Below are 24023 nucleotides of genomic sequence, written 5' to 3'. Positions count from 1 at the left end.
ACTGCTGATAATTCTCATGTGGAAGACATTTGATTCTTTTCTTGCATGCAAAAATCCAATTTCAAGAATAGTAAGGGATTCCTGAAAAGGAAAACTATTAATCTGAAAGTAATTTTTTTAAAGTAATTAGAAATTGAGAGGCAATCAATTGTGTGTGAGGTCTCTAATTCAGCAGTTACTCAGATCCTTAACTGTCCTCCCATAAAGCAAAACAAAAGAAACCACAACAAACCTGTCTGAGAAACGGGCAGACATTTCTAGTGTTTCTTGTTTTGGCTAAACTAGTTTATCCCGTCTTCATTTTGATATTTAGAGTTTGCAAAGGAGGTATACTTTAAGTGTGTTAATTCAAATTGAAATTCTTCAGTATTGTGCTCATTTTGAACTTCAACTTTTCAATGTATGAAAATTACAAGGAAGAGATAGCATTTTATATTGCTCCTTACAATATGCTAAGTGCTTTACCTAAATTATTTCCTTTGATACTAACAGCAACCCCATGAGATTGGTACAATTATTATCCCCATTTAACAGATGAAGAAACTGAGACTGAGAGGTTAAATGAGATGCCCAGAGTCACAAATCTATTAAGTATCTGATTCAGGATTCTAACTTAATCCTTCCTGACTTCAAGTCCAACACTCTTTCTGCTGTACCAACTAGCTGCTTTCAAAAAAAAAGTTAGCTAGTGTTTATTTAGTGTTTAAAAACCATTTTACATTTCTTATCTCATTTGATCCTCCCAACAGGCCCAGTGTGTTTGTGCTTTTATTATCCTGTCTTACAGATGGAGAAACTGAGGCAGAGAGCAGTTAAGTGATTTGCCACAGGGTCAAATAGCTAGTCAAAATCTAAGGCAAGTTTTAATTCAGATCTTCCTGATTCCAAATCATCTAGTGAATCATTCGACCTGCCTCTGAAAGAGAAAACTTCTCTAAAGAAGTAGCCATTTTGTCCTCACCAGTGAAAAAGTAAACTTGGTTGGAATTTGGAGTATTTGCACTGTGACCTAGTGACACAAGGACCTGCTCTTAAAGACAAGGAGAACTGGCTTCAAGTTCCACTTCTCAGATAGACTTCTGTGGGACCCTTGCCAATCACTTTATCTCCCTGTAACTCCTTAAGGCAGTATGTGGAAAGTGCAGACCTGCTACTTGTTGGTTGATGGAGTTGCTTCTACCATTGAAATGGTAGATTGAGTCCCTATCCATGTGGCTTGTTCAGTTTCTAGAGTGGCAGTGTGCCTATGCTGAAGCACATTTGCTAGAAGGGGAACTGAATTGACTGTCATTTTATTAATACCACCAGGTGGAGAGGAAACCCTCACTTGCTGCTTAGACTTTTTCTCTTTGTCATAAGGTTGCTGAATATGACATTTCTTAACTGACCAGGTGCATTCTGCTGGTACTTTTTAAAGTATCTGCTATTGACAGTTGTAACAGGCAGAATATCTGATGTTGGGCAACAGCAAGAGTCAGTTTTGCACATTAACTGGTTGTATATGTGGGAACAATGATACTACTAGAGTTCCCCAAAATCATCAGCCCCCAGAGGCTTCAGAAGGTTCCATTTTGCTGATTTTTGAGTTTGTAGAAACTTTTTTTTTTTTTTGCTCTCAAGCTCTTAATATGTAGTGCTATAATATAGTCCTTGGAATGGGTAAAGTAGACACAGTGTCCCTGGTCACCATAACCACATTTTTATCATTTGTAAAAAGGTAGATCAGAGGTGTCAAACACACATGTGCTGCCACAACACTCCCAAGTATGGTGAAATTGATTAAAATGTTAGTGAAAAATATTTAAAAGTAAATAAAAATATGACAACATGTAGATAATAGCCATATGGTATTTACAATGTTAATATATGACCCACAAGGATCTTCCATCTGTACAGTTTTAGTGGCCCCTGTTTCAATCTGAAACTGCCAAAGGTACCTAAGTGACACAGTGGTGGCACTAGACTTATATCAAATTCTGCATAAGATACTAGCTGTATGATCCTGGACAAGTCACTTAATATTTTCATCATAGCTTTCTCCTCTCTAAAATGGGGATAATAATAGGACCTACTTCACAGAGTTATTGTGAAGATAAAAAAAAGGGATAATAATTGTAAAGTGCTTTGCAAACCTTAAAGTACTATAAAAATGCTAGGTATCATTACTTACCTTAGAATTGTAGAGTACACTTCCAGAAAAGATAACCTTGTGTTTATGCTACTTAGGGGGATTTTTGGTAACTCCAAACACATCTACCTGCTTTTTCATTTGACTTGTCTGCATTAGTATGTGTCTCTATCCCACACTCCAATTTCTCCCCTCCCTTCTTGCTTCACTTCTTTCCCTCTTCTTGTTCTTTCCTTTTGTTTACACCTCTCCAGCCCATTTTTACTTTGTTTTTCAAGGCTATGCCCATTGGCAATAGTCTGCATTGTTTAGTTCTATTGGTGACACACTAAGCTATTGAGATTGCTGTTGTCTGGCATAAATGGTACACTATAAGAGGGAGGAAAAAAATTAAAGTTTTTCTTTTGGACATAGCCAATGCTCAATTGTGAATATTTGTTACAACATTTTTTCTTTTTCTTTTTTTTTCAGGAAAGTAAAGAGGAGGAAAAGAATTTTTAAATAATATTTTATTCTTTTCCCCAATTACATATCAAGACAATTTTTAGCATTCATTTTTACAAAGTTTTGAGTTCCAAATTTTTCTTCCTTCCTCCCTTGCCTCCCTTCTTCCTAAAATGGTAGGCAATTTGATAATAGGTTATATATGTGCTATCATGTAAAACATTCCCATATTAGTCACAATTGTGAGAGAAGAAACAGATGAAAAGGAAAAACAAAATAAAACAAAAAAGAATAAAGTTCTTTATCATCAATTCTCTGTTTGGATGGGGATAGCATTTTCCTTCATGTATTTGTTTTGGATCATTGTGTTGCTGAGAAGAGTTGATTCATTCACAGTTGATCATCACACAATGTGACTAATACTGTGTACAGTGTTTCCTGGTTCTGCTCATTTCACTTTGCTTCAGTTTGTGCAAGTCTTTCCAGGTAAAAAGTTAAAAAAAAATTGCTTTGACTTTTTTATTCTCTTATCATCTATAGATTTATTACTATCGTAGGTTACCTTTTTCTGATTAGTTCTTTAAATAAAAATTTCCTAGTTTCTAACTTGGAAGATGCCAAGATACATTTGACTTTTTGGGGGGAATATATTGCATGTGCCTTCTGTTGCTGATCAGGATCCTTTGTTTGTCAGATATTGTAAGATTAATGGAGAAATTTCCTCATTTGTGCCATCCTGAAATTTTGCCCCAATAGAATGTAAGCTCTTTGAGGGTGGGGACTATTTGTAGACATTTAATAAATGCTTCCTGATTAATTGCCATATGGAACTCCCAGTGGGGGTGGGGAAAGATTTCCTCTGCCCCTACAGAATGAGTGACAGTTCTGAATCTTAGAGTCTTGTAGAATTGACTTGGGTACTAAGTGACTTTCTCAGGGTCACATAGTTAATAGGTGGTAAAGGTGAGAGGCAGACTCCGTTTCTCTGTTCCTGAGGCCAGCTTTCTATTACTCCTTGTTGTTTCTACCTATTTTCTAATGTATTTATCCCTTATCCTTATTTTTCTTTTTGTGTCTGAACTCCTTGAGAAGACCATCTTTTGTTGTGTCTGTCTCCATTCCTTTCACTCTCTTCCTAGTTCCATTCCTTTCACTCTCTTCCTGATTCTGGCTTCCTACATCATTATTCAACTGAATGAAATTTCCTTTGCCAGATATAACTTATGTGTTAAAATTGTCACCTACCAAAAGATCATCTAGCTTCAACTAAACTTTTTGTCTGAAAATTATGAAGAGCACAAGGACATAAAGAAAATCTTTTATGAAATAATCGAGAGTGGGTGGAAAGATAGAAGCAGCTGAGAGTACACACTAATTATGACCACATAAGGAAAAAAAAACACAAATAGGAACGAATGGACAAACTGGGTCATGGTGGAGATTTATTAGTGATTTATTATGTCATATTGACATATATGCCTCTTCTTGCTTTAGTTGTAAGAGAAATGAGTAAAGAGAACACAGAGGATTATTTGAGATGAAGAAAAGAAAAGTGGTCAATTCAAATGTGTTTAAGGGGTGTGTGTGTGTGTTTTCTCTGATGGATGCTAGGAAAAGAGGTGAAAGAAACTGAAATTTAAATTGCTTGTGGAGATAAGCAAAGAGAAATAAAATCTTACTATAATCATATGGTAAAACAATTTCAAGTCATCAAAGTTTAAGTGGGAAAACCTGGAAATCAAGAGCAGACCATGTAAAGGAGATTCATACTTTAGATTTCCAGTACTGTGTGTGAGTAAAGATTAAACTGTATATAACAGGAACAAATAATCCAAATTCCTAAATTTTAACATATATCAGATGAGTCCCCTCCCCTCCCTTCCTCCAGTCTTGTGTTAGAATAGGAAGGAAAACTGCTGTACATGTTCAATAGCAGGGTTCTTTCTAGTGTTAACAGTCTTCTGAAAGATTATTGAGGTTGTTCTGTTATCAAAACATTTTTTTTTCCATTTTTGAATGTAAATTGGTTACACAGAACAGTCACAAAGCCTTTATGGAGGGATTAAAAATATTTCACCCATGAGGAATGTGCCTGTGTATTCTGCCAAGCCAAAGGGAGGTAAAAAAAAAAAGAAATTTTTTTTTGGAGAAAAAAGCTTTTGGGAATTCTCTAAAGGTTGAAATTTAGCCACTTTCTTCTTAGGCCTAATCATGTTGTTTAATCAGGCATTTTGGCTAGGCTTGAGGTATTTGGTCAAAAGGTGTTTTTTTTCCCCTTTTCTTTTGGTAATGGACCTTTTATTTTGAAGGTGTAGGACACTCTTAGAAAGTTATTTTTTCTACTTATGCAAGGTCAACTTCTCTGCAAGTTTTAGTCTTAGAGCTTTGTTCAGGGTGCTCAGAGGAAGTGATTGGCTCAACGTTGTACACCCTGTATGGGTCGATTCCAAGCTAGCTCTCCATCCGCTACACCAAGTTGCTTCTTTGGAAGAGGACTGAGTTTTGTTAGCATGAAAGCATTATGCATGGAAGCATTATCAGAAGAAATAGGGACTGGTAGAGCTTGAAGAATACTGATGATAGATCATCTAAAGAAAGGAGCAAGTTTCATCTGTTCAGAATGAAAATATAAATAAAAGTAATTGTAATTCCTGAGTTTTCTTCCTCTTTTCCTTCTGAAAGATATGTTATTTTTCCTTTTCCTGTTTTTAAATTTCTCATTTTGTTTAGCTTTGCCAGTTCCTGATATACCTGTGGTTTTGAAATAAGCAATTTTCAAATCCTGCTATGAACAATTTAGCATCACCTCCTTAGACAGCTATAATTCACCTTCATCTCTTAAGCCTTTATCATTTTTCTTTATTTGTGGTCTCCTTTGTTTCTTATGCCTTTTATTTTCCTCTTAGTCTTGATCCTTGTCTTTGCTCTTGGGAGCAAAGTGAGACTTCTTTATGCTGATGTAGTACCTTTGTTAGAAGGCTTTTAACATATTACAGCTTATGAGTCTTCTGTAGGGAAAAACAGATAGGATTTCAGTTTTTGTCTTTTTTTTGTCCCTCCCTCCCCCTATTGAAGTGGGTAGTTGGGGGTGGAGTGGAGCAGAATAAAAAATTAAATTCACTATATTGAAATTTCATTAGAGGATATGAACTAGATTTCCATGGAAAATAACCAAAAAACATATGCCTGCTATATCTCTTTTCAGACTTGATAACATAGGCACCACTTGTAGAAAATTTACTAGTTATGAAAGATTAGAGGGAGTCCTAGGATCACAGATGTAAAGCCACATGTGACCTCAAATGCCAGCCAGTTCACTTGCCTGGTTTCTTAGATGAGGCAGCTTAACCCCAAAGAGATTATATGATTTGCCTGAATTCACACAGACAGAAAGCATCAGAAGTAGCATTTGAACCCAGTTTCTCTGACTCCAGAGCCAGTGTTCATTCTATATTACCACACTGCAATCTTGAATGATGAGTGGGTAGCTTACATCAGTCTGAGATTCATATAGAATAAATGGAGGACCTTGAATGATTGTCAGCTTGCCACTATAATTATGGATAAAGTGCCAGACTTAAAGTCCAAAATACCAGAATTTGAATCCTTCCAGAGACACCAACCAGCCACTCAGACCCTGAGCAAATCATTTACTCTTTTTTAGCCTGACTTTCTTTATCTCTAAAATGGGGAAAAATAATTAGTATCTCATTCAAATGAGATAATGTATGTGAAGTACTTTGTAAGTTTTAAAATAGTATTAAAATGTTGAAGTTTCTCTGACTATAGCTGTGGCCTCAACTTAAGGAGTCATATTATCCAAAGTCATAGTCAATTTTTAGAAGTAAGGTGGGGAAAAAAAATCCACGTGGGGAATGTAGACTTGAGACAGCACAGAAAAATGGCCCTCCCCAAACCACTGTATTCATCTGTGAAGGTCATAGCAGTAGAAAGGCTTGAGGGCATTATTTTTGGAACAAGGAGAAAAAATTATCCTGCATTGGCTGGGCCTCAAGTAATGATTTCAGTTTGTCTCTCTTTCCCCCACCCAGCTCTCCTGATTACTGCTTCTTAAACTGTCTGGGCACGAAAATGTATTACCACATTGTGTCTTTAGTTCTTTCAATCAACAGATTCTGGCATGTTCATTTCTTCTTCTGGGATAATCTCACTTGATGCCAGGAGCTAACTGCTTTTCTACTGTGTGATGGTGCTCCAAAGAAGTACTCAAAATAATCTATTTTTAAGGAAACACAACCCCACCTGCTCCCTTTACAGTAAAATAGTATTGTTTGTTTGTTACATTTATTGTTGCATTGAAACATTAATTATGGTATAATGATTCAAATTCTCAAAATTTTAGATGTGATACAAAGTTCTAAAACTGGCGTTCTCAATCTGGGGTCTGTGGATATATTTCAGTCACCCTGTGACTTATATGAGGGGGTGTGGGTGGGAGGCTGAAATTCATCTTTATTTCAATAACCTTTGGTTTTCTTTATTAGACTATGTATTTTATTTAATGCATTTTAAAACATTATTCTGAAAAGGAGTTCAAAGGCTTCACCAGAGTGCCCAGAGGGGTCCTGACACAGGAAAAAGTCAAGAACATTTACTCTAGAACACTCAATAGGTTTATACTGGGAGGAAGTGATTTCACTTCACTTTCTTCCTACCTTTTCCACTCAGTCTCTAGTAGGGATGGTTGTTTTGGTTATTTTTTTGACCATTCTTTCAAGATGCACCCTGCAGCAACAGAATGGTAGAATTTTACTCAGTGTTAATAGCAGCAATAATGTTCCTATAAGATTACTTGAAAATAAATATCATATTTTATATAATAAATATTTATATAATGTTATAATATAATTATATATAAATAATCCAATTATATTTATATGTTAGATGTTATGTAATATAAATAAATATTATATATTATCCTCATATTATAAGTAGGATTTTACTTGCATGTATAGGGTTAACACAAATGCAGTGGTTGAATATTCTCTCCCTTCATCCTCTACTGTCCTCTCCATTTTTACTCATCCTATTAAAATTTACTACACTTATAATAACACAAAGAAACAGGATTTTTGGTCCATGCCTGAGGTTTTGAAGGCCCTGGAAAATTATCATGTTTTGTGTAGGGTTGTTATTATACGTATTGTTAATGTTTATTTGTAGCTTAAATTTTTCATTTATTTATTCATTCACCAAACAGTTTGTTTTTTTGTTTCAGTGAGGCAATTGGGGGTAAGTGACTTGCCCAGCTAGAAAGTATCATGTGTCTGAGACCGGATTTGAACTCAGGTCCTCCTGACTTCAAGGCAGATGCTTTATCCACTGCACCACCTAGCTGCCCCTCAAACAAGTATTTTTCAAGCAATATTAAGGTACCCAGTGGGTGATATGGTGGGACCCAAGATATGGTTATAGAAAAGTATAAGACAACCTTCCTTTAGAGAGTTTATAATATTCTTGGGGAAACTAGGAACCAGCTAATGAAATGTGTAAAAAAAAAAATACAAGCACAATATAATTGAATCCAATATTTAATAACTGCTAATCATATGCAAAGCACCATTCTGGGTGCTAGCATGAGGATAGAAAGTTTAGATAATCCATGATTTATGCTCCTGTGCAACTTAGTTTATGTTATATAACACATAAATCAATGACCGAAATACATAGTAATTCACAAATACATAAGAGATGCACAAGCAATGAATATACAAATATGAGGAGGATGTTATTGCTGACTTAGATGACCTTTGACATCTTTTCAACTCCAGAAAACAAATGATTCTATCATTTTAGCCTGGGGATGAATTCAAGAGGGAGGTGGGATTGAGTGGTGTCATTTCAGGTACAGGGACTAGTGTTTACAAGGCACAGAAGTAAGAAATTGCAGGGTGTGTACAAGGAATATCCCAAGTAATCCAATTTAGCTGGAATGTAGCATAGTTGAGGGGATTAGTAGGAGGTGCAACTGGAAAGTCAGAATGATGCCAGATTGCAGAGGATTTTGACTACCAGTCCAACATGAGTATTAACTGCAACCTGGAGGAGAAAAATAACAGAGAGTAGTATGGGTTAAAACCTCATAAAGTGCAGGTAAGTGAACCAATTTGGTTCATTTCAACAAACATACACTATGTCAGGCCCTGGCAATACAAGGCTGAAATGAGATACAGTCTTTTATCTCAAAGGGTTTATAATCTTGCTGGGGGTTTGGTGCAGATGAAACAAAGACAGCAGTAGCTTTAAGTCATATTATGATAAGTGCTTAGGAGGGGTCAAGTGTAAGATATGAAAGATTCAGGAAAGGACTAATCATTGGAAATTACAGAGAATTTTGAGAGGATTCATGGAAGTCAGACCAAAAATGATTTGGGAAGGAAGGTAAAGATTTTCGGAATAAGGTTACTGTTGTCAAAGGTTCAAAGACAAGGAAATGTTGTGTCATTGAGGAATAGAGTGAAGGGTTCACTTGGAGATTGTGAAATGGTAGTATTGGATAAAATGTGTAAAGTTAGTTGGATCAGGTTTGAGGAGGGCTATAAATCTACACTAATGGTTATATTTTATTTGCTAAATGTAGGGAAACCATTGGAATACTTTGAGAGTTGTGAGAAAGATGATTTGGAGGAGAATGAAACAGAATGTCCCTTGAGGTTAGGGACTGATTGTGTGTGTGTGTGTGTGTGTGTGTGTGTGTGTGTGTGTGTGTGTGTGTGTGTGTGTGTGTGTGTGTGAGAAAGGGTGTGGGGGAGAGAGGCCTTTGTATTATCAGTATCTAGTACATAGGAGTTTCTTAATGAATGTTTGTTGAATTGAATTGAGGCAAGGCAGCTGTTACAGTAGTACAGTCCATAATCATTGAAGAAGAAATGAAGAGGAAAGAAACAAGCATTTAAGTTCCTGCTATGTGCCAGGCGCTGTGCTAAGCACTTTATAAATATCTCATTTGGTCCTCACAACAACCCAGGGAGGTAGGTGGTAGGTATTATTATCTTTATTTTACAGATGAAGAAACTGAGGTAAATAGAAATTAAGTGAGTTGCCCAAGGTCACATGGATCATAACTATCTAAGGCCAGATTTAAACTCAAGTCTTCCTCACTTGAGACCCAGTGATCTATTTATTGCATTACCTAGTTGTCTGACAGGATGGGTATATGGAGGGGTATATGTCAGAGACCTTGCAGAGGTAGAATGCATGGGACTTAGCATCGAGTTGATTGTGGTTGGTGGGGTTGTGAAGGAGCAGGAGGAATTAAAGAAGACTGAACTTTTGAGCTTGGAAGACTAGAAGTATGGTGGTGTTATCAATACATGTATTCAGCAGAGAGTGAGTGTGGTATAATGGCAGGAATATTTTATTGTTTGTGGCACCAGCTAGTGGAGATAAATCCCAGCTTTTGTGCTGGTTTTTTAATCTAGAATAAGTCACCTCCTCTCTCTGGGTCTCAATTTCCTCACCTGTAAAACTGGGGATAAGAGGGAGCAGATGGACTAGATAAAATACACAGGCCTTTCTAGATTCATGCTTAATGGACATATACAACGTTGAAGTTAAGAAAAAGGGTAGATTCTGGAAAACAATTTAGAACTATGTCCAAAAAGCTATTGAATTGTGCATATCCTTTGATGAAGTGGTGCCACTACTAGGTCTGTGTCCCAAAGAGATCAAATAAAGAGGAAAAGGATCCATGTGTGCTAAAATATTTTTAATAGTTCTTTTTGTGGCAGCAAAGAATTTGAAACTGACAGGGTGCCCATCAGTTGGAGAATAGCTGAACGTGTATGTGTGTGTGTGTGTGATTGTGCTGTAAGACATGAAAAAGAGTATGATTTTCAGAAACTTGGTAAGATTTGTGTGAACCGATGCAGAGTGAAATTATCAGAACCATAAGAACAATTTATGCAATAACAGTAATATTACAAAGACAAACAACTTCAAAAGATTTAGGAGGTCTGATGTACACAACTACGATTCCATAGGACTCCATAGAATTCCATGGGACTCAAAATGAAATATGCTACCCATCTCCTGATACAGAAGTGATGGACTCAGATTAAGCCTTTTTTTTTTTTTTTTTTTGGCAAGGGTAGGGGGGATGTGACTGATGCAGGAATTTGTTTTGCTTGACTATATATGTTTGTAACAGATTTTATTTTATTTTTTTTTTGTTTGTTTTCTTGTTTGGGGGGTAAGTAGGAGGTGGAGAATCTGGATCTGAAAATAAGATAATATTTAATTTGGTTGGTTGGTTGGGGGTAGACACCACCCTGACTCACCAGCAAACCCCCTGGTTACCCTCAACCTGGTTTAGCCCATCTGCCAAAATGGTTTACTTAGTACAATATGGAATGTTTCTTTCTTTCTTTGCTTTTCCTGAGGTGCTTTTTCATGAGGTACATACACAAGGGTGGTATATTTGAATCAAAGGGAATGAACAGTTTAGTGACTTTCCCCTGTAATTCAAAATTGTTTTTCAGAATAGTTGAATGGATTCACAGCTCTTCCAATAATGTATTAGTGTGCCATAGTTCCTTCAACATTACCTCTCTCTGTCTTTTTTCTATGTCAATTTGATTCCCTTGAGCCTTTGTACTTACTGGACCATGAGTGGGTAAACAGAGAGAGAGAGAGAGACAGAGAGAGAGAGAGAGAGACAGAGACAGAGAGAGAGAGAGAGAGAGAGAGACAGAGAGAGAGACTGTGTGTCAAGGACACCACAGAGAGGTTGGTAAGAGGAAAAATCGGAGTGGCAAGAGAACATTGTCAAATGAGAATGAGGGCTGGAAAAAGGCCATTGGATTTGGTGACAAGGAAATCGTTAGTGATTTTGGGAAGAATCTCAAAGGAAGAGTGAGGAGAGAAAGCATTACTAAGGGTTAAAAGTGAATGGTTAGTGTGGAAGTAGATACAGTCACTTTTAGACTGTTATTTAACTTTTTTCCATTCTTGTCATACTCTTTTGTGATATCATTCATTAATCATCACCTTCAAGGTTAATTCAGTTAATTCTAAATTCCTTTGAAGTGTAACTTGAGGAGAAACACTCTTAAGAAAGTCTTAATACATAACCACAGTCTAATGATCATTATAACTTAGATGTCTTTAAAACTCTTGTGCTTATTATTATTATGGTCTTTTTTTCTTTGACCATTCTTTTTGATATGAGCTGCCATGTCTCTAATTTTTTTGAACAGTTTAAAATGTACATGGATTTTTATAATAGTTTCTTGGTTATCAATATACTGTTGATTTGTGGGATATTAAAATTAAAACTATTATTAAAGCATACTTTTATAATGGGGGTTCTTGCATTTCTCTATGTTAAGCAACTCTCTCCAAAACTTAAGCAGACTATTATCGAAGTAAGGAATCCCCCTTTAACATTATCTAGTCTTTCATGGAAGTATCATTTAATTTTGAATAGAGGGAGAACTAGATTTGAATTCTACCTAAAAGCTCTTTGTTGGTCAAATCTCATAACCCCTGGTTTCCCACCCTGGTTTCCTTAATTCTAAAATGAGGAAAAAGAATATTTATGATATCTACCACAGATTTATTGTAGGGGTCAAATGAACTACTTATGCACAGTGTTTTGAAAACTTTAATGAACTACATAAATACCAGTTATTTTTATTTCGGTGTATATCCATATGAGTTTGCCCTGTTATAGAAGGGAAAAAAATTAATTAATATTGGAAAGTGGAAATAGGTAATGAAGAATGCAATAGATTAGTAATCGGGCTGCCACAAATTGTGTTTGTCTCTCTGAACTGTTTTCTACACAACCTGGAAAGTGATATTTTTTAAAGCACAGGTATGACCATGTTACTGTCCTACTCTAGAAGATCTGGTTTCTCCATTTTGTATTTAGAATTAAATGAAAACTCCTAGATTTGAAATTCGGAGTCCTTGGAAATCTGCCTCCACCCCATCTTTTTTAAAAGATAACTCTCTTTGGTCCTCCATGGGCCAGCCAAATGGCCTATTTCCTTTTCCGTGTATATAATGTTTCATTTCTAGGCATTTTGCACAGGCTGTCCCCTATGCCTGGAATTCACTTCTTCCTCTTGGCTCCCATTTGAATCCTTAGTCCCCAGTGAAACTCATTTCAAGTGATAACTTCCTTAATGAGACTTTTCCTGTACCTCTCTTCCCTCAATCACTAGTGCTTTCTCACCTCCAAATTACTTTGTACTGACCTTGCTTTACCTTCCCATCAGGAATGTTAAATCTTAGAGTAAGAACTGCTTGGCTTTTGTCTCTCTAGCCCTGGTCTTAGTAACCCCCAATAGAGCCCAGCATAATGCTTGGCAGAGAGTAGTGCTTATTGCTTAATTGATTATTGAACAGTTTTCTCTCAGTAGTACTGAGGGAACAACAAGCTTAAATGAGCTTAAATTTTAAATAAGAGGGGAGAAACAAGCATCTGTTGAGTACTTATTATGTGCTGAGCACTGTACTAGGTGGCTTTAAAATATTATCTCATTTTTCTCACAAAACCACTGTGAAATAGGTGCTATTACTGTCTACCTTTTACAGTTGAAGAAACTGAAGTGGACAGAGGTTAAGTGACTTGTCCAGGGTCACACAGCTAGCAAATACCTGTGGCCATATTGAACTCAAGTCTTCCTAATTCCAGGCTTAGTTCTCTATCCACTACGGTTATTAAAATGTCTGTCACTGAGGGAGGATATGAGAAATCATCTTGTGCATCTTTAGCAATAGCATAGATGTCTGTATTTGGAGTATACTGGTAGTTTTCTGTAGTGGAAACACCTACTTCCATAATAACTATGAGGCCAGAGTCACAAAGGCGGAGACTTTTTGTTCCCTTTTCTTATTTCCTGCTCTAGAATGATTCACTAAGTACAGATTATTCCATTAGTTCACCTAGAAGAGCTGGCTGCAGGAATTTGATAGAACTTTTCAAAGGAATCAGAGAAGTAATATTTTTTCTACAGAAGATTGCTAATTACTATAATGATTTAACTAGTATTCAGTTCATTTGAAATATTAGTATTAAAACAGGAAATTCTCTTATTTATTGAATTCTTTCATTGTATTCCAAATCTGTGATTTCTGCAGACAGAGACATTCTCATTATCTGTCCTGCTTATTTTTTCCCTTAAAATCAAAGTCAAGCAACAGAAATATATTAGAATTTCTTAAGATATCATTATTGAAAACTACTAAAGAATGCTGGAAATTTTAAGATAATGAAGATAAAAAGGGTAATAATGTGTTCAGTTTATTTTAGCAATAAAGGATACGTAACAGTGAGAACTAATTCAATATTCCTTCAATGGCAATGACCACTAATGTCTAATTGTGAATTGATTAGAAAGCTATAATTATTGGAGGCTTGTGAAACTAATTTAAAAACCCTACTTCCATCTTTCCCTTTTTTAATGAAAATCTATCAGTGGTGAAGTTGGCCATATTCCAAGGACATCTTGCTAAATTGTGTATGGTGATCACAGTGGTTGTTTCTCTAAGGGTAACCAAGTAAAGCAAAATCCCATTTCCATGGAATGGATCATGTAAAAGCCATTTAATTAAAAAAGAACCCCAAACCCCATTTTTCTCTTGAAATGAAAACAGTAAATTTTTGTAGGATGAGAGAGCCAGGAGCAAAAGGAATTTCAACTGCCCCCCCAAATGAAAACAAAACAAAAACCAAAACAAAACCTACCTGTCATAATATGAGAGTATTAGATGGCATGGATTTGAAAGTAATAGACTGAAAGACAATTATGAATGTTTCTTAATGATATGCTACATCAATACACCTTTTTTGTAAAATACTGTATAATGTGATTTGAGGTGTGGTTTTTTTTGTGTGTATTTAATTTGATTATTCATTCATTCATTTTGTGTGGAGTGCTTCCTTATTGTTAAGTAACAGGCTTGGAGCTGGTGGTGTAGCACTTCATGAAATCATTCATATTATTTTATAGCTTCCATTTTTTCAGTCAATTAACAAGCATTTATTGTTCACTTACTATGTTCCAGGTACCTAAGTGCAATAGAAGTATTATTATTTATCAAATAAATGGCCTCTATGTTGCCAGGTCATCATATTTTCTCTTGCACATTTAAAAAGAAAGCAAAAAACACCCAAAACCTCAACATCTGCATCTGTGTTTTGTAAGGGATATTTCTTGATTTAATATACAGTTCAAAATAAAAGTATTTGAGTGGTTTTTTTGAACAATAGTTTAACATTTAACAATCTATCCTGCAATGTGAAAACTGCATTTTAAAAGATATTGTATGGTTTTCTCAGAAAAGATGTTGGCTTGCCAAATAACCTCGTAGCATAAAAGTGGACGAACATTTTTGAAAATATAAAGACAGTTAATTTATTACATAAAATAAAAAATAAACAAAAAGCCTACTAACTTTCAGCTGAAACCTGTGGAGCTTTATTTGCAATAACAGGCTTAAAAGTAACAGAATGTGAAAGATTTTGCCCAGATCATTCAGTTGTGATAATTGTTTAACCATCTGAGACCATCCTTGCTCAATTTCAATGAAGTAGGGTCTTGAGTATTTATTTTATAAAATATTTTTTCATAAGTTTCTTTAATTATGATTTGTTACAACAGTGAATTCATTTACTGGCAAGATGTATATTAACTTTTTCATAAGAAACAGCATAAATGGAGGAAATTTATGGATCTAATTAAATATAGAAAGATGTGTATATGTAATATATATGTATACATATTATATGAATAAAATCATATAATGTCAACTTATATTGTTACATAGACTATATACTGGGGGAAATCCATTTTAGAGGATTGAACTTTAATAATAAATATCTGTGAATTCTTTAGCTTTTCTCCTCTTCAAATACCTTTTGATGTTCTCTTTTTAAATTTTCTCACTTTTGTTTTTGTTTGATGTCATTTCAGGATCCTACATGGTAGTGGATTCCTCCAATCATGACCCTGGAGAAAAAGCTAGACTTCAACTTCCAACAATGAAGGAGAATGACACACATTGTATTGATTTCAGCTATCTATTATATAGCCAAAAAAGGATGAATCCTGGCACTTTGAACATATTAGTTAGGGTGAATAAAGGACCTCTGGCTAATCCTATTTGGAATGTGACTGGCTTCACTGGTAAAGACTGGCTCCGGGCTGAGCTGGCAGTGAGCACCTTTTGGCCCAATGAATATCAGGTAAAACTATGTTGTTTTTGTTTAATTGTATTAGTATCCTCTGTTTGAGTTAATGAATCTCTTTTTCAACCAGAATGATTGAAATCAAATCTTTTTGGATATTAGTTAATCTTTTAGCTCTACTAAATGATTAAATTAGTGACAAGACTTCCAAGAAAAATTAGATAAATCCAAACTCATATTGGGGTCAAATTCAGTATTAAATATATTTAATCTAGTAGTCACTGCTGTGTAGGGATCATTAGGGGTTGGAGAAGGGAATAAACACTTACATAGTACCTACTAGGAGCCAGACACTGTGCTATTAAGTGCTTTACAAATATTGTCTAATTTCCTCACAACATCACTGTGAGCTAGGTGATCTTATTACCTCTACTTTATAGTTGAGGAAATGGAGGCAAACACAGGCTATGTGACATGTGTCTGAGGATGGATAGAACTCAGGTCCTCCTTACTGGCTGAAAACTTTTCACTTGTGCCACCTAGCTGTTGTAAGATCTTCCTTTGTAGAAATCTGTTTGTTTGACAGAACTTTAACTGGAAAAGTTAAAAAAAAAAGAGTTTTCTTTTCTTCTTGAAAAAAAATCAAAAATATATTTGGATTAGAATGTCAAGCAGGTCTTCTTAGGAGAGGCATTTTTAAATGATTCATTTTTATCCTTAAATTGTGACAAAGTATTATGAGATTGAATATTTAATAAATTAAAGAAATGGTTGGATTAGTTGAAATTAAAATAAAGTAAAAAGTATTATGTATGTGTTGGGGGCGGGGAGGTGGGTCTATCTCATAAATTAATTCAGCTAATAGATAAAGTTGTACCATAATCCCCAATTATAAAGTTCTCTCTTTTAAGTATTCAGCAGCTAGGAAAGAGATCTGATTTCTGAAAAGTAAGTGTTTTTAAAATCCTGGTGTCCTGATGAACTTTTTCTTTAATGTTGAGCCTATCATACTTCTTAGAGGTCCTCAGTTTGAGAAAATGTATATTTTTACTGGTTTTGTTAATCAGGATTATGTGCAAGTTTAAATTTCCTTTTTAATTTTTTTATGATTACTGGTAAAATGTATGACTGATTTCAGCTGTTCTATTTCTGAAAAGGTATCAAATGGTCGTATTTCCTTTGTCTTGAGTTGAAGTTTTCCCTTTAAAACACTGACTTTCGCTTTATTAAATGTCTAGAAGTCAAAGACTAGTTATTTTTTGTTCTTCCAAATAAGGTAGCTAGTTCAGTATCGTGTGCCTAGTGGATCTTCAATGGTCCTCAGTTTATGATGGTGTTAAATTTGTAGCCCAGTGCTTTCTATTCCATTTCATCTATTTCCCTAGATCAGTTCAGGGTTCTTTCACAGAATAATGGAAAGGAGCTAAAATAGTGCATCTGATAATTATTAACACAGGAATACATACAGAAAGGTCTTTCAGACACTTTGTGTTCACTTGAATTTAGAGATCATAAACTCAGAGGACTTCAGACTTTGAAGGGACTTTACCAGTAACTACTTACAAACTGTGTCAGAACAAAAATGCCTTCTATTATACAGAGCAATTTATACACAGTGACTATCCCTATCTCCCATGCTACCTCCAACCATGTCTTTTTAATTTTTTGTAAGATCTGTGTTTGAATGCTTAAGGTTAACAACTCTGTTAAGTATTTTGCAATTTCAAAATGTTAGCTTTCAGGTTGACTTTATAATACAAAGTGTGAATGTGTCTTTTGTTCTTTTTCACTCTGCATGATAATACAATGCTTCAGTTCACTGGTTCCCAAGGTTACATGTCTGTATAATATGTGTTTAGCAAGCAGGGGAGGAAACACTTAGGTAAGTTTTATACAGGTCAGTGATCTCTTTCAAGAATTCCATTGTCATGAAGAAAAGTATCTAGAAACAAGGGACCTGTCACTAAATGTCTCTTTGTTAATACAAAATAGTATTTGCAACTGATGTATTTGTTTCTTTTATGTAATAGTAATAACTGAAACCACATTTTATGTTTTGTTAGTTGCTTTAGATGGACAATTGTATACAACCGTCACCTTTGCTTGGCTGTGATCTTGTTTACTTCTTGTATGCACTTAGTTTGCTCTTGATTTCTCATGCCTATCAGGAGTGATCATTTAGACTGTTTTTCAAGAGGACTTGAGCTTTCATTGATAATAAGGAGCTTCCTGATGAGGAATTTTCCACCAATGCAGGTCTGCAACTGTTCTGCAAGCTATAGTCTTAGTCATCTGAGACACTGAGGCAGGAAGGGGATGAGAATAAATATTTAGTTGTCTGCTATAAACCGAGCATTATGCTAAGTGTTTTACAAATATCTCATTTGATCCTTACAACGACCCTGTAAAATAGTTGCTATTGTTGTCACCTTTTTAAAGTTGAGGGAACTGGAACAGACGCGGTGATAGGGTCATAGAATTTCAGTGTCTGAGGCTGGATTTGAACTTGGGTTTTCCAGACTCCAAACCTAGTATTCTATGCATTGTACCACCTAGCTGGGAGGTTCACTTAACATTGAAAGATTCAAGAACTTGCTCCGAGGCACGAAGTTAGTATCTGTTGGATGTTGGACTTAAATCCAGTCTTTCTGACTCTGATGCCTATTATTTATCCAATACTTCATGCAGACTCTCAAAGAAAACATAGCAAATGATTTCTTATTCAGCAGTGACTTCCATTTACTAAATAAATGTTCTTTGTAACATCAAACAATTAAATAAACATGGGCTGTTACTGTTAAAAATGTAATTGATTCAGTTGTTTAGACAATAATTACAGACTGCTGTTGTCTGAGAGAAAGACCTTTGGTGAAGTTTGCATTCTGACTATTTCTTGCCTGTTTATTTCTCCTCCAGTTTGATTGATGGTGCTTGCACGTGCATTACCTTTACATAGTGTCTTGACTTTTTCATTCTTTTCCTTTAATACCAGGATTTTTTGTTTTTATTTTTAGTTCAATTCATTCAGCTTGTTTGTTGTTTGGCTTACTCCTTTTCTTCACCTCCTCCATGGTCTGCCCTGAACTCACCTGGGTTGCTGGACTGCTCCCATGGTGAAGTTGCACCCTTAGGCCTGGGGGCCTTTTCCTTCCACATTACAGCTGAACTTGCTTTAATGTGTTATTTCTCCCAATTAGAATGTGAGCTCCTTTGGAGCATGGACTTTCTAACTTTTTTTCCATTTCTCTCCTCAGACTTCAGCACATTGACACATTATAAGAGCTTAATAAATGTCTCTTCCCCTTCCTCTCCCTGTCTCTTTCCCTTTTCTTCCCCAAGAGTATGAGTATACTATTCATGATGGATGACTGCTTTGGAATTTCAGATACTTTGTGTATTAAACAAGCTTTTCTTTCTTCTTCTTTCTTATTTTTTTTGTGGTAGGGTGGTTTGATAAATAACATGAAAAATTTCTCCTGCATTCAAAACAACTATCTAAAATTAAAAAAAAAAATTACTAATTTTCTTTTTAACCTGAGAGTCATGTCCCATGAACTCCTCCCTTCCCTTATTCTCCCTCCTCATATAATTCCACAATATCCTACCTAAGGCAGCTAGGTGGCACAGTGAATAGAGGCCTGAGTCTGGAGTCAGGAATATCTGATTTCAAATCTAGCCTGAGACATTTATTACCTTGGTGGACCTTGGACAAGTCACTTAAACTCATTGTCTCAGTTTCCTCAATTGTAAAATGAGAATAATAGCAGCACCTAACTTTCATGGTTATTGTGAGGATCAAATGAGATAATATTTATCAAGTACTTAGCACAGTACAGTCACATAATAGTAATGTTTATTCTCCTCCTGTTCCTCTAGTTAAGTAAAAGAAATCAATCCATATATAGTCGAACTTGGGAAAGAAATCTATATACTAACTGCTTCTTTTCCAATGAATCTGAACTGAGCTGAATACAGCTGATAAACTACTTTTTACCTTTTGCTTTTTTGTCTTCTTAAAAAGAGAAAAGTATGATATAGTTGCCCCAGTCTTGTGAGGCCCTATACCTTTTTTAGGGCCACATTTGCTTAAGCCAATTGTTTTCTGTCTTGCTCATGATTAGACCACTTTGAAAGTTGTAGTTTTCTCCTTTCAAATAGTCTGACCCATCTTGTATGCAAAAAAATTAAGTTCTGGTCTAGGATTAAATCCATTACTTCTTTACTGAGCAGTGAGGTTGTTACCAAATGGGCCACAAAGATATAACTCTCAAATCTATTAGTGGAAACCTAATCTGCTGTTTTCCATTAACTGGGTGTGCGTCATTAATCACTACAGTGATGCGTAATAAAAACTACAGGGGTGGCCAGAAATTGGTGTGAAATAATAGTTGGATTTTTTTCCCTGAGAAATAAACCATAAACTCTTGCCACCTAATTTGTTTTTCATGGTTTTTCTTCAGAAAAAATAACAAGATTCTGAAAGGTAAAGTCTATTGCATCTCACTCCCTGCTCACCCATAATCTTTTTTTTTAAGGCATTTTGTTTTTACCCAACTTTCATATCTTCTATTAATATTTTTGCCTTAGAAACAGTTGACAGAATCCAAAATATTGATCCCTCTGACTTTAGGTCTGGGAGAGATCAGGTATGATTTTAACTCAGAGAGTTTAAGTCAGCAAAATGCCATAACAAGACAGATTTTCCAAAATAAGGAATGAAGATAAAGTCCTTCCAGTGGAATCCTATCTGGAAGGGAAGAGGTTGGGGATGGGTGTATTATACGTGGTAAGCCCTCAACAAATTGTTTTTAATAAGCCACTATAAAGAACAAAAATAATAATGTTACATATGTAGCTAAATGACACAATCCCTATCTTCAGTATACTTGATACTAAAATTTCTTTTATTTTTCCTTTTTTGCTTCTAGTAAACCAGTCAGCCAACCAAAAAACAAAACAAAAACATTAAACAGATCAATGAAAGTGTTTCCTTTAGGATTTTTGACTGTAATAGTAATTTCTGAAGTTATACTCTCATCTAATTGATTTCTTTTTTTATAATAAAAGGTGTGTTCTTGCTGAATTTTGCTTTTCTATCACAATCAGTTCTTGTCTTCCTACTCCCCTATTGAACCCTGCCTTTTGGCAAAAAGAAAAAGCAATTGAACAAAACTTTTGATACAGAGACCTTCAATATTCTATTCTAGTATTCCCCTGCCTCTTTGCATTAGGGAAGGAAAAGGAGATTTTTACTATATCTTATTTGGGACTTTTATTGGTTTTTCCATTACTCAAAGTACATAATACTGATGCTGTTAGCATTTATTTAGTGCTTTAATGTTGCAAGACCTTTTATATATATATTGTCTCAATTGATACTAACAACAAACCTAGGATTGGTGGTATTATTATTCTCATTGTACATCTGTACAATGATCAAAGTACAGTCATCAAAGATGAGGAAACTGGGGCAAAGCGAGGCCAAGTGACTTGCCAAGGATCACAGAGCTAGTAAGTATTTATGGTTTAATTGGATCTCAGGTGTTTCTGATGCTTAAGCTGAGACTTCATATACTGGACCATCTAGCTGTCTCACAGTTTAATAGCAGCGTCTTACAGTGTAAACTTCCTTTTGGTGATCTTTTCATTTATATTATTGTAGTCATCTTAACTATTGTTCTCCTGCTTCTGATTATTTATCTCTGCATCATTTTAAGTAAATCTGCCCACAGTTCTTTAAATGAATTTTTCTTATTCATCATTTTTCAAAACATAGTAATATTTTAATAATTCTTATATCTTAGTTTTTTCAATCATTCTACCATTAATGGATACCAATTTATTTTGTTTTTTTTGCTTCTGAAAAGAGTGCCACTGTGAATATTTTGTGAGATATTACAGAGTTTTGTTTCTGTCTTTGACATCTTTGGGTATCTACTTAAGAATTGTATCACTTGGTACAATTTAGTCATTTTTTGTTGCTTCACACCAAATTGAAATCTAGAATGGTTGGGACTACCTTATAGCTCCACTCACAGAGAATCAATGTACCCTTGGTTCCCATAGAATCCCATTATTTTTTCCCATCTTTTTTTTTTTTTATCTTTGCTGCTTTGCAGGAAGTATGGTGAAAGTGTTTTAATTTGCATATATCTTATTATTCATGATTTGGAACAAGTTTTCATGTGGTCATTTATAATTTTCAGTTCTTTCTAAAATTGTTCTTATCCTTTGTCCAGTTATCTATTGGTAAAATAGATCTTCTTATGTTAAATTTTGACTACATGATGAAGTTTTTTTAAAATTTTTATGTAGTCAAATTTTTTTAAAAAAATCTTTTATGACCTCCTCTATCCCTTGTTTGGTTAGAAGTAAACCTTTAGATATAACTGTAAAAGGTACTTAATAACATTGTGAATTTTTTTTTATGGTATGATCTTTTATGTTCATGCCTTGTATCCATTTGCAGTTTGTTTTGTATATGGTAGTCTAACCTTAATTTCTATGAGACTGTCCTCCAGTTTTCCCACCAGTTCTGTTCAATTGATTGCTTACATTCTTGGCAAGGTTAATTTTTGATTAGGAAGACCTTTTATATAAGATAGTATATTTGGCATTTTGGTCTTTTTCTGCTGCCATTTAATCTACATGTATATTAAAATGTTCCTCTTATTTTGGATGGCACCAACAAGGTTCCAAAAACTCTCATGCTTTTTTAATTGTTATTTTCTTAAACTTTGTAATACTAATAAGGAGATTTGTTTGTCTCCTGTCAATGCCTCGCTGCCCATTGCTGACCATGATTTGGATTTATTATGAAAATTTACTTCAAAAGTTGCTTAGATTGACTGATAGATATATGTTATTAGGTAGGCATCATAAATATATGATTAAAATTCATACTGTTTATCAAAACTGTTGTAGGAAATATCCTGCTATTTTTTTTAAAAAGAGTGAATAATACCAGCTTAATTCCAGAAAGCAAAAGCAGTCATATACATGTTTGTTCTGATTTTTTTTTGTGAAAAGTTTTCATCTTCTTTTTGTCAGTTGCCTCAAAAATAACATAGATTAAAACATAACAGAAAGTTAAGACAAACTGGTGATGATTTTCGTATGGTTCAAAGTTTGTGTTGCTCCACAAGGGTGGGGAATACAGTAATTCAAGGGTAAAGATATGGGATGCTACCTGTTGGCATTACAATCCACTTGAATTCGGTTAGAGCAACTTGCCTTACTGAATTAGTGTGTTTTGATTCTTTAGCTTACCATATCATTGCATCAGTTATTTAGCAGATATTTGATTTGTTTGTCTCCATATATCAAGAAAGGAAAAGGGAAATGTCCTACTGGGTTGAGAGTCCCAGCAAAGCACGGTCACATCATTCTGAGCCATTTAATGCTGTCTAACCTTGCCTTGGCATCTCTTGATGCAATACTACATAATAAAAATGCATGTAAGTACTGTTTTAAATCATTTTTTTCCACTGTTATGTTGACTGCTGACTTTGATAGTTATTTTTGGTTTAGTTTCTTGATAGTATTTTTGTATGGTTTCAGTTTCTCTGTGAACTCTTTATTTTATTTTAAAATACAGGTTTTTTTAAATTTTTCACTAGATTGCATATAGTAGTGAAACAAAGTCATAAATCTAAAGGGGGAAAATACCCATACAAGTAACATTTATTTTAATACATTTGCTATTTCTTATGATATTCTGAGACATTAATTTTGAGGCCTCAGTGAACAAGTGCAAGGCTGTGAAATCTAAATCATTATGAGTTTCTGCTAGCTTTGCAATTATAAGAGATTATAGAAGAAAGGAAGGCCAAGTAGGACAGCTAACATACTTGTGGTTGGGATTTCACTTTTACCCTTTCTGAGGATGTGGTTCAGTCATTCAGTCATGTTGGATTCTTTGTGACTCTGTGGACCATACTGTCCATGGGGTTTTCTTGGCAAACTGGAGTGGTTACTGGAGTGGCCATTTCCTTCTCTAGTGGATTAAGGTAAACAGAGTTTGAGTGACTTATCCAAGGTCACAGAACTAGTAAATATCAGAGGTCAGATTTGAATTCAGGTCTTCCTGACTCCAAGCCCAGCATTCTATTCACTGAGCCACCTAGCTGCCTCTTCCAAACAAACAAAGAAATTTATAAACAGGAAAGTTGACATGTCCTATAAAGAGAATTTTATCAAGTAGTCCATTCTGACTAGAATGGAGAGAGAGAGAGAGAGAGAGAGAGAGAGAGAGAGAGAGAGAGAGAGAGAGAGAGAGAGAGAGAGAGAGAG

General features: G+C 35.0%; 1 protein-coding gene across 2 annotated transcripts in view; it reads left to right on the top strand.

Moving 5' to 3' along the window:
* Positions 1–24023, top strand: part of PTPRK (protein tyrosine phosphatase, receptor type K) — a 723664-nt gene that overhangs the window by 258083 nt on the left and 441558 nt on the right. For both annotated transcript variants that reach the window (XM_027848590.1, XM_027848589.1), the window contains exon 3: positions 15517–15788. In XM_027848590.1, coding sequence (XP_027704391.1) covers positions 15517–15788 — 272 coding nt within the window. The remainder of the gene's footprint in view (positions 1–15516; positions 15789–24023) is intronic.

This window comes from Vombatus ursinus, unplaced genomic scaffold (assembly GCF_900497805.2).
Source record: "Vombatus ursinus unplaced genomic scaffold, bare-nosed wombat genome assembly UNPS02006779.1, whole genome shotgun sequence".
Classification (NCBI taxonomy): domain Eukaryota; kingdom Metazoa; phylum Chordata; class Mammalia; order Diprotodontia; family Vombatidae; genus Vombatus; species Vombatus ursinus.
Note: the sequence above shows the minus strand (reverse complement) of the source record. Positions and strands in the feature narration are given on the sequence as shown.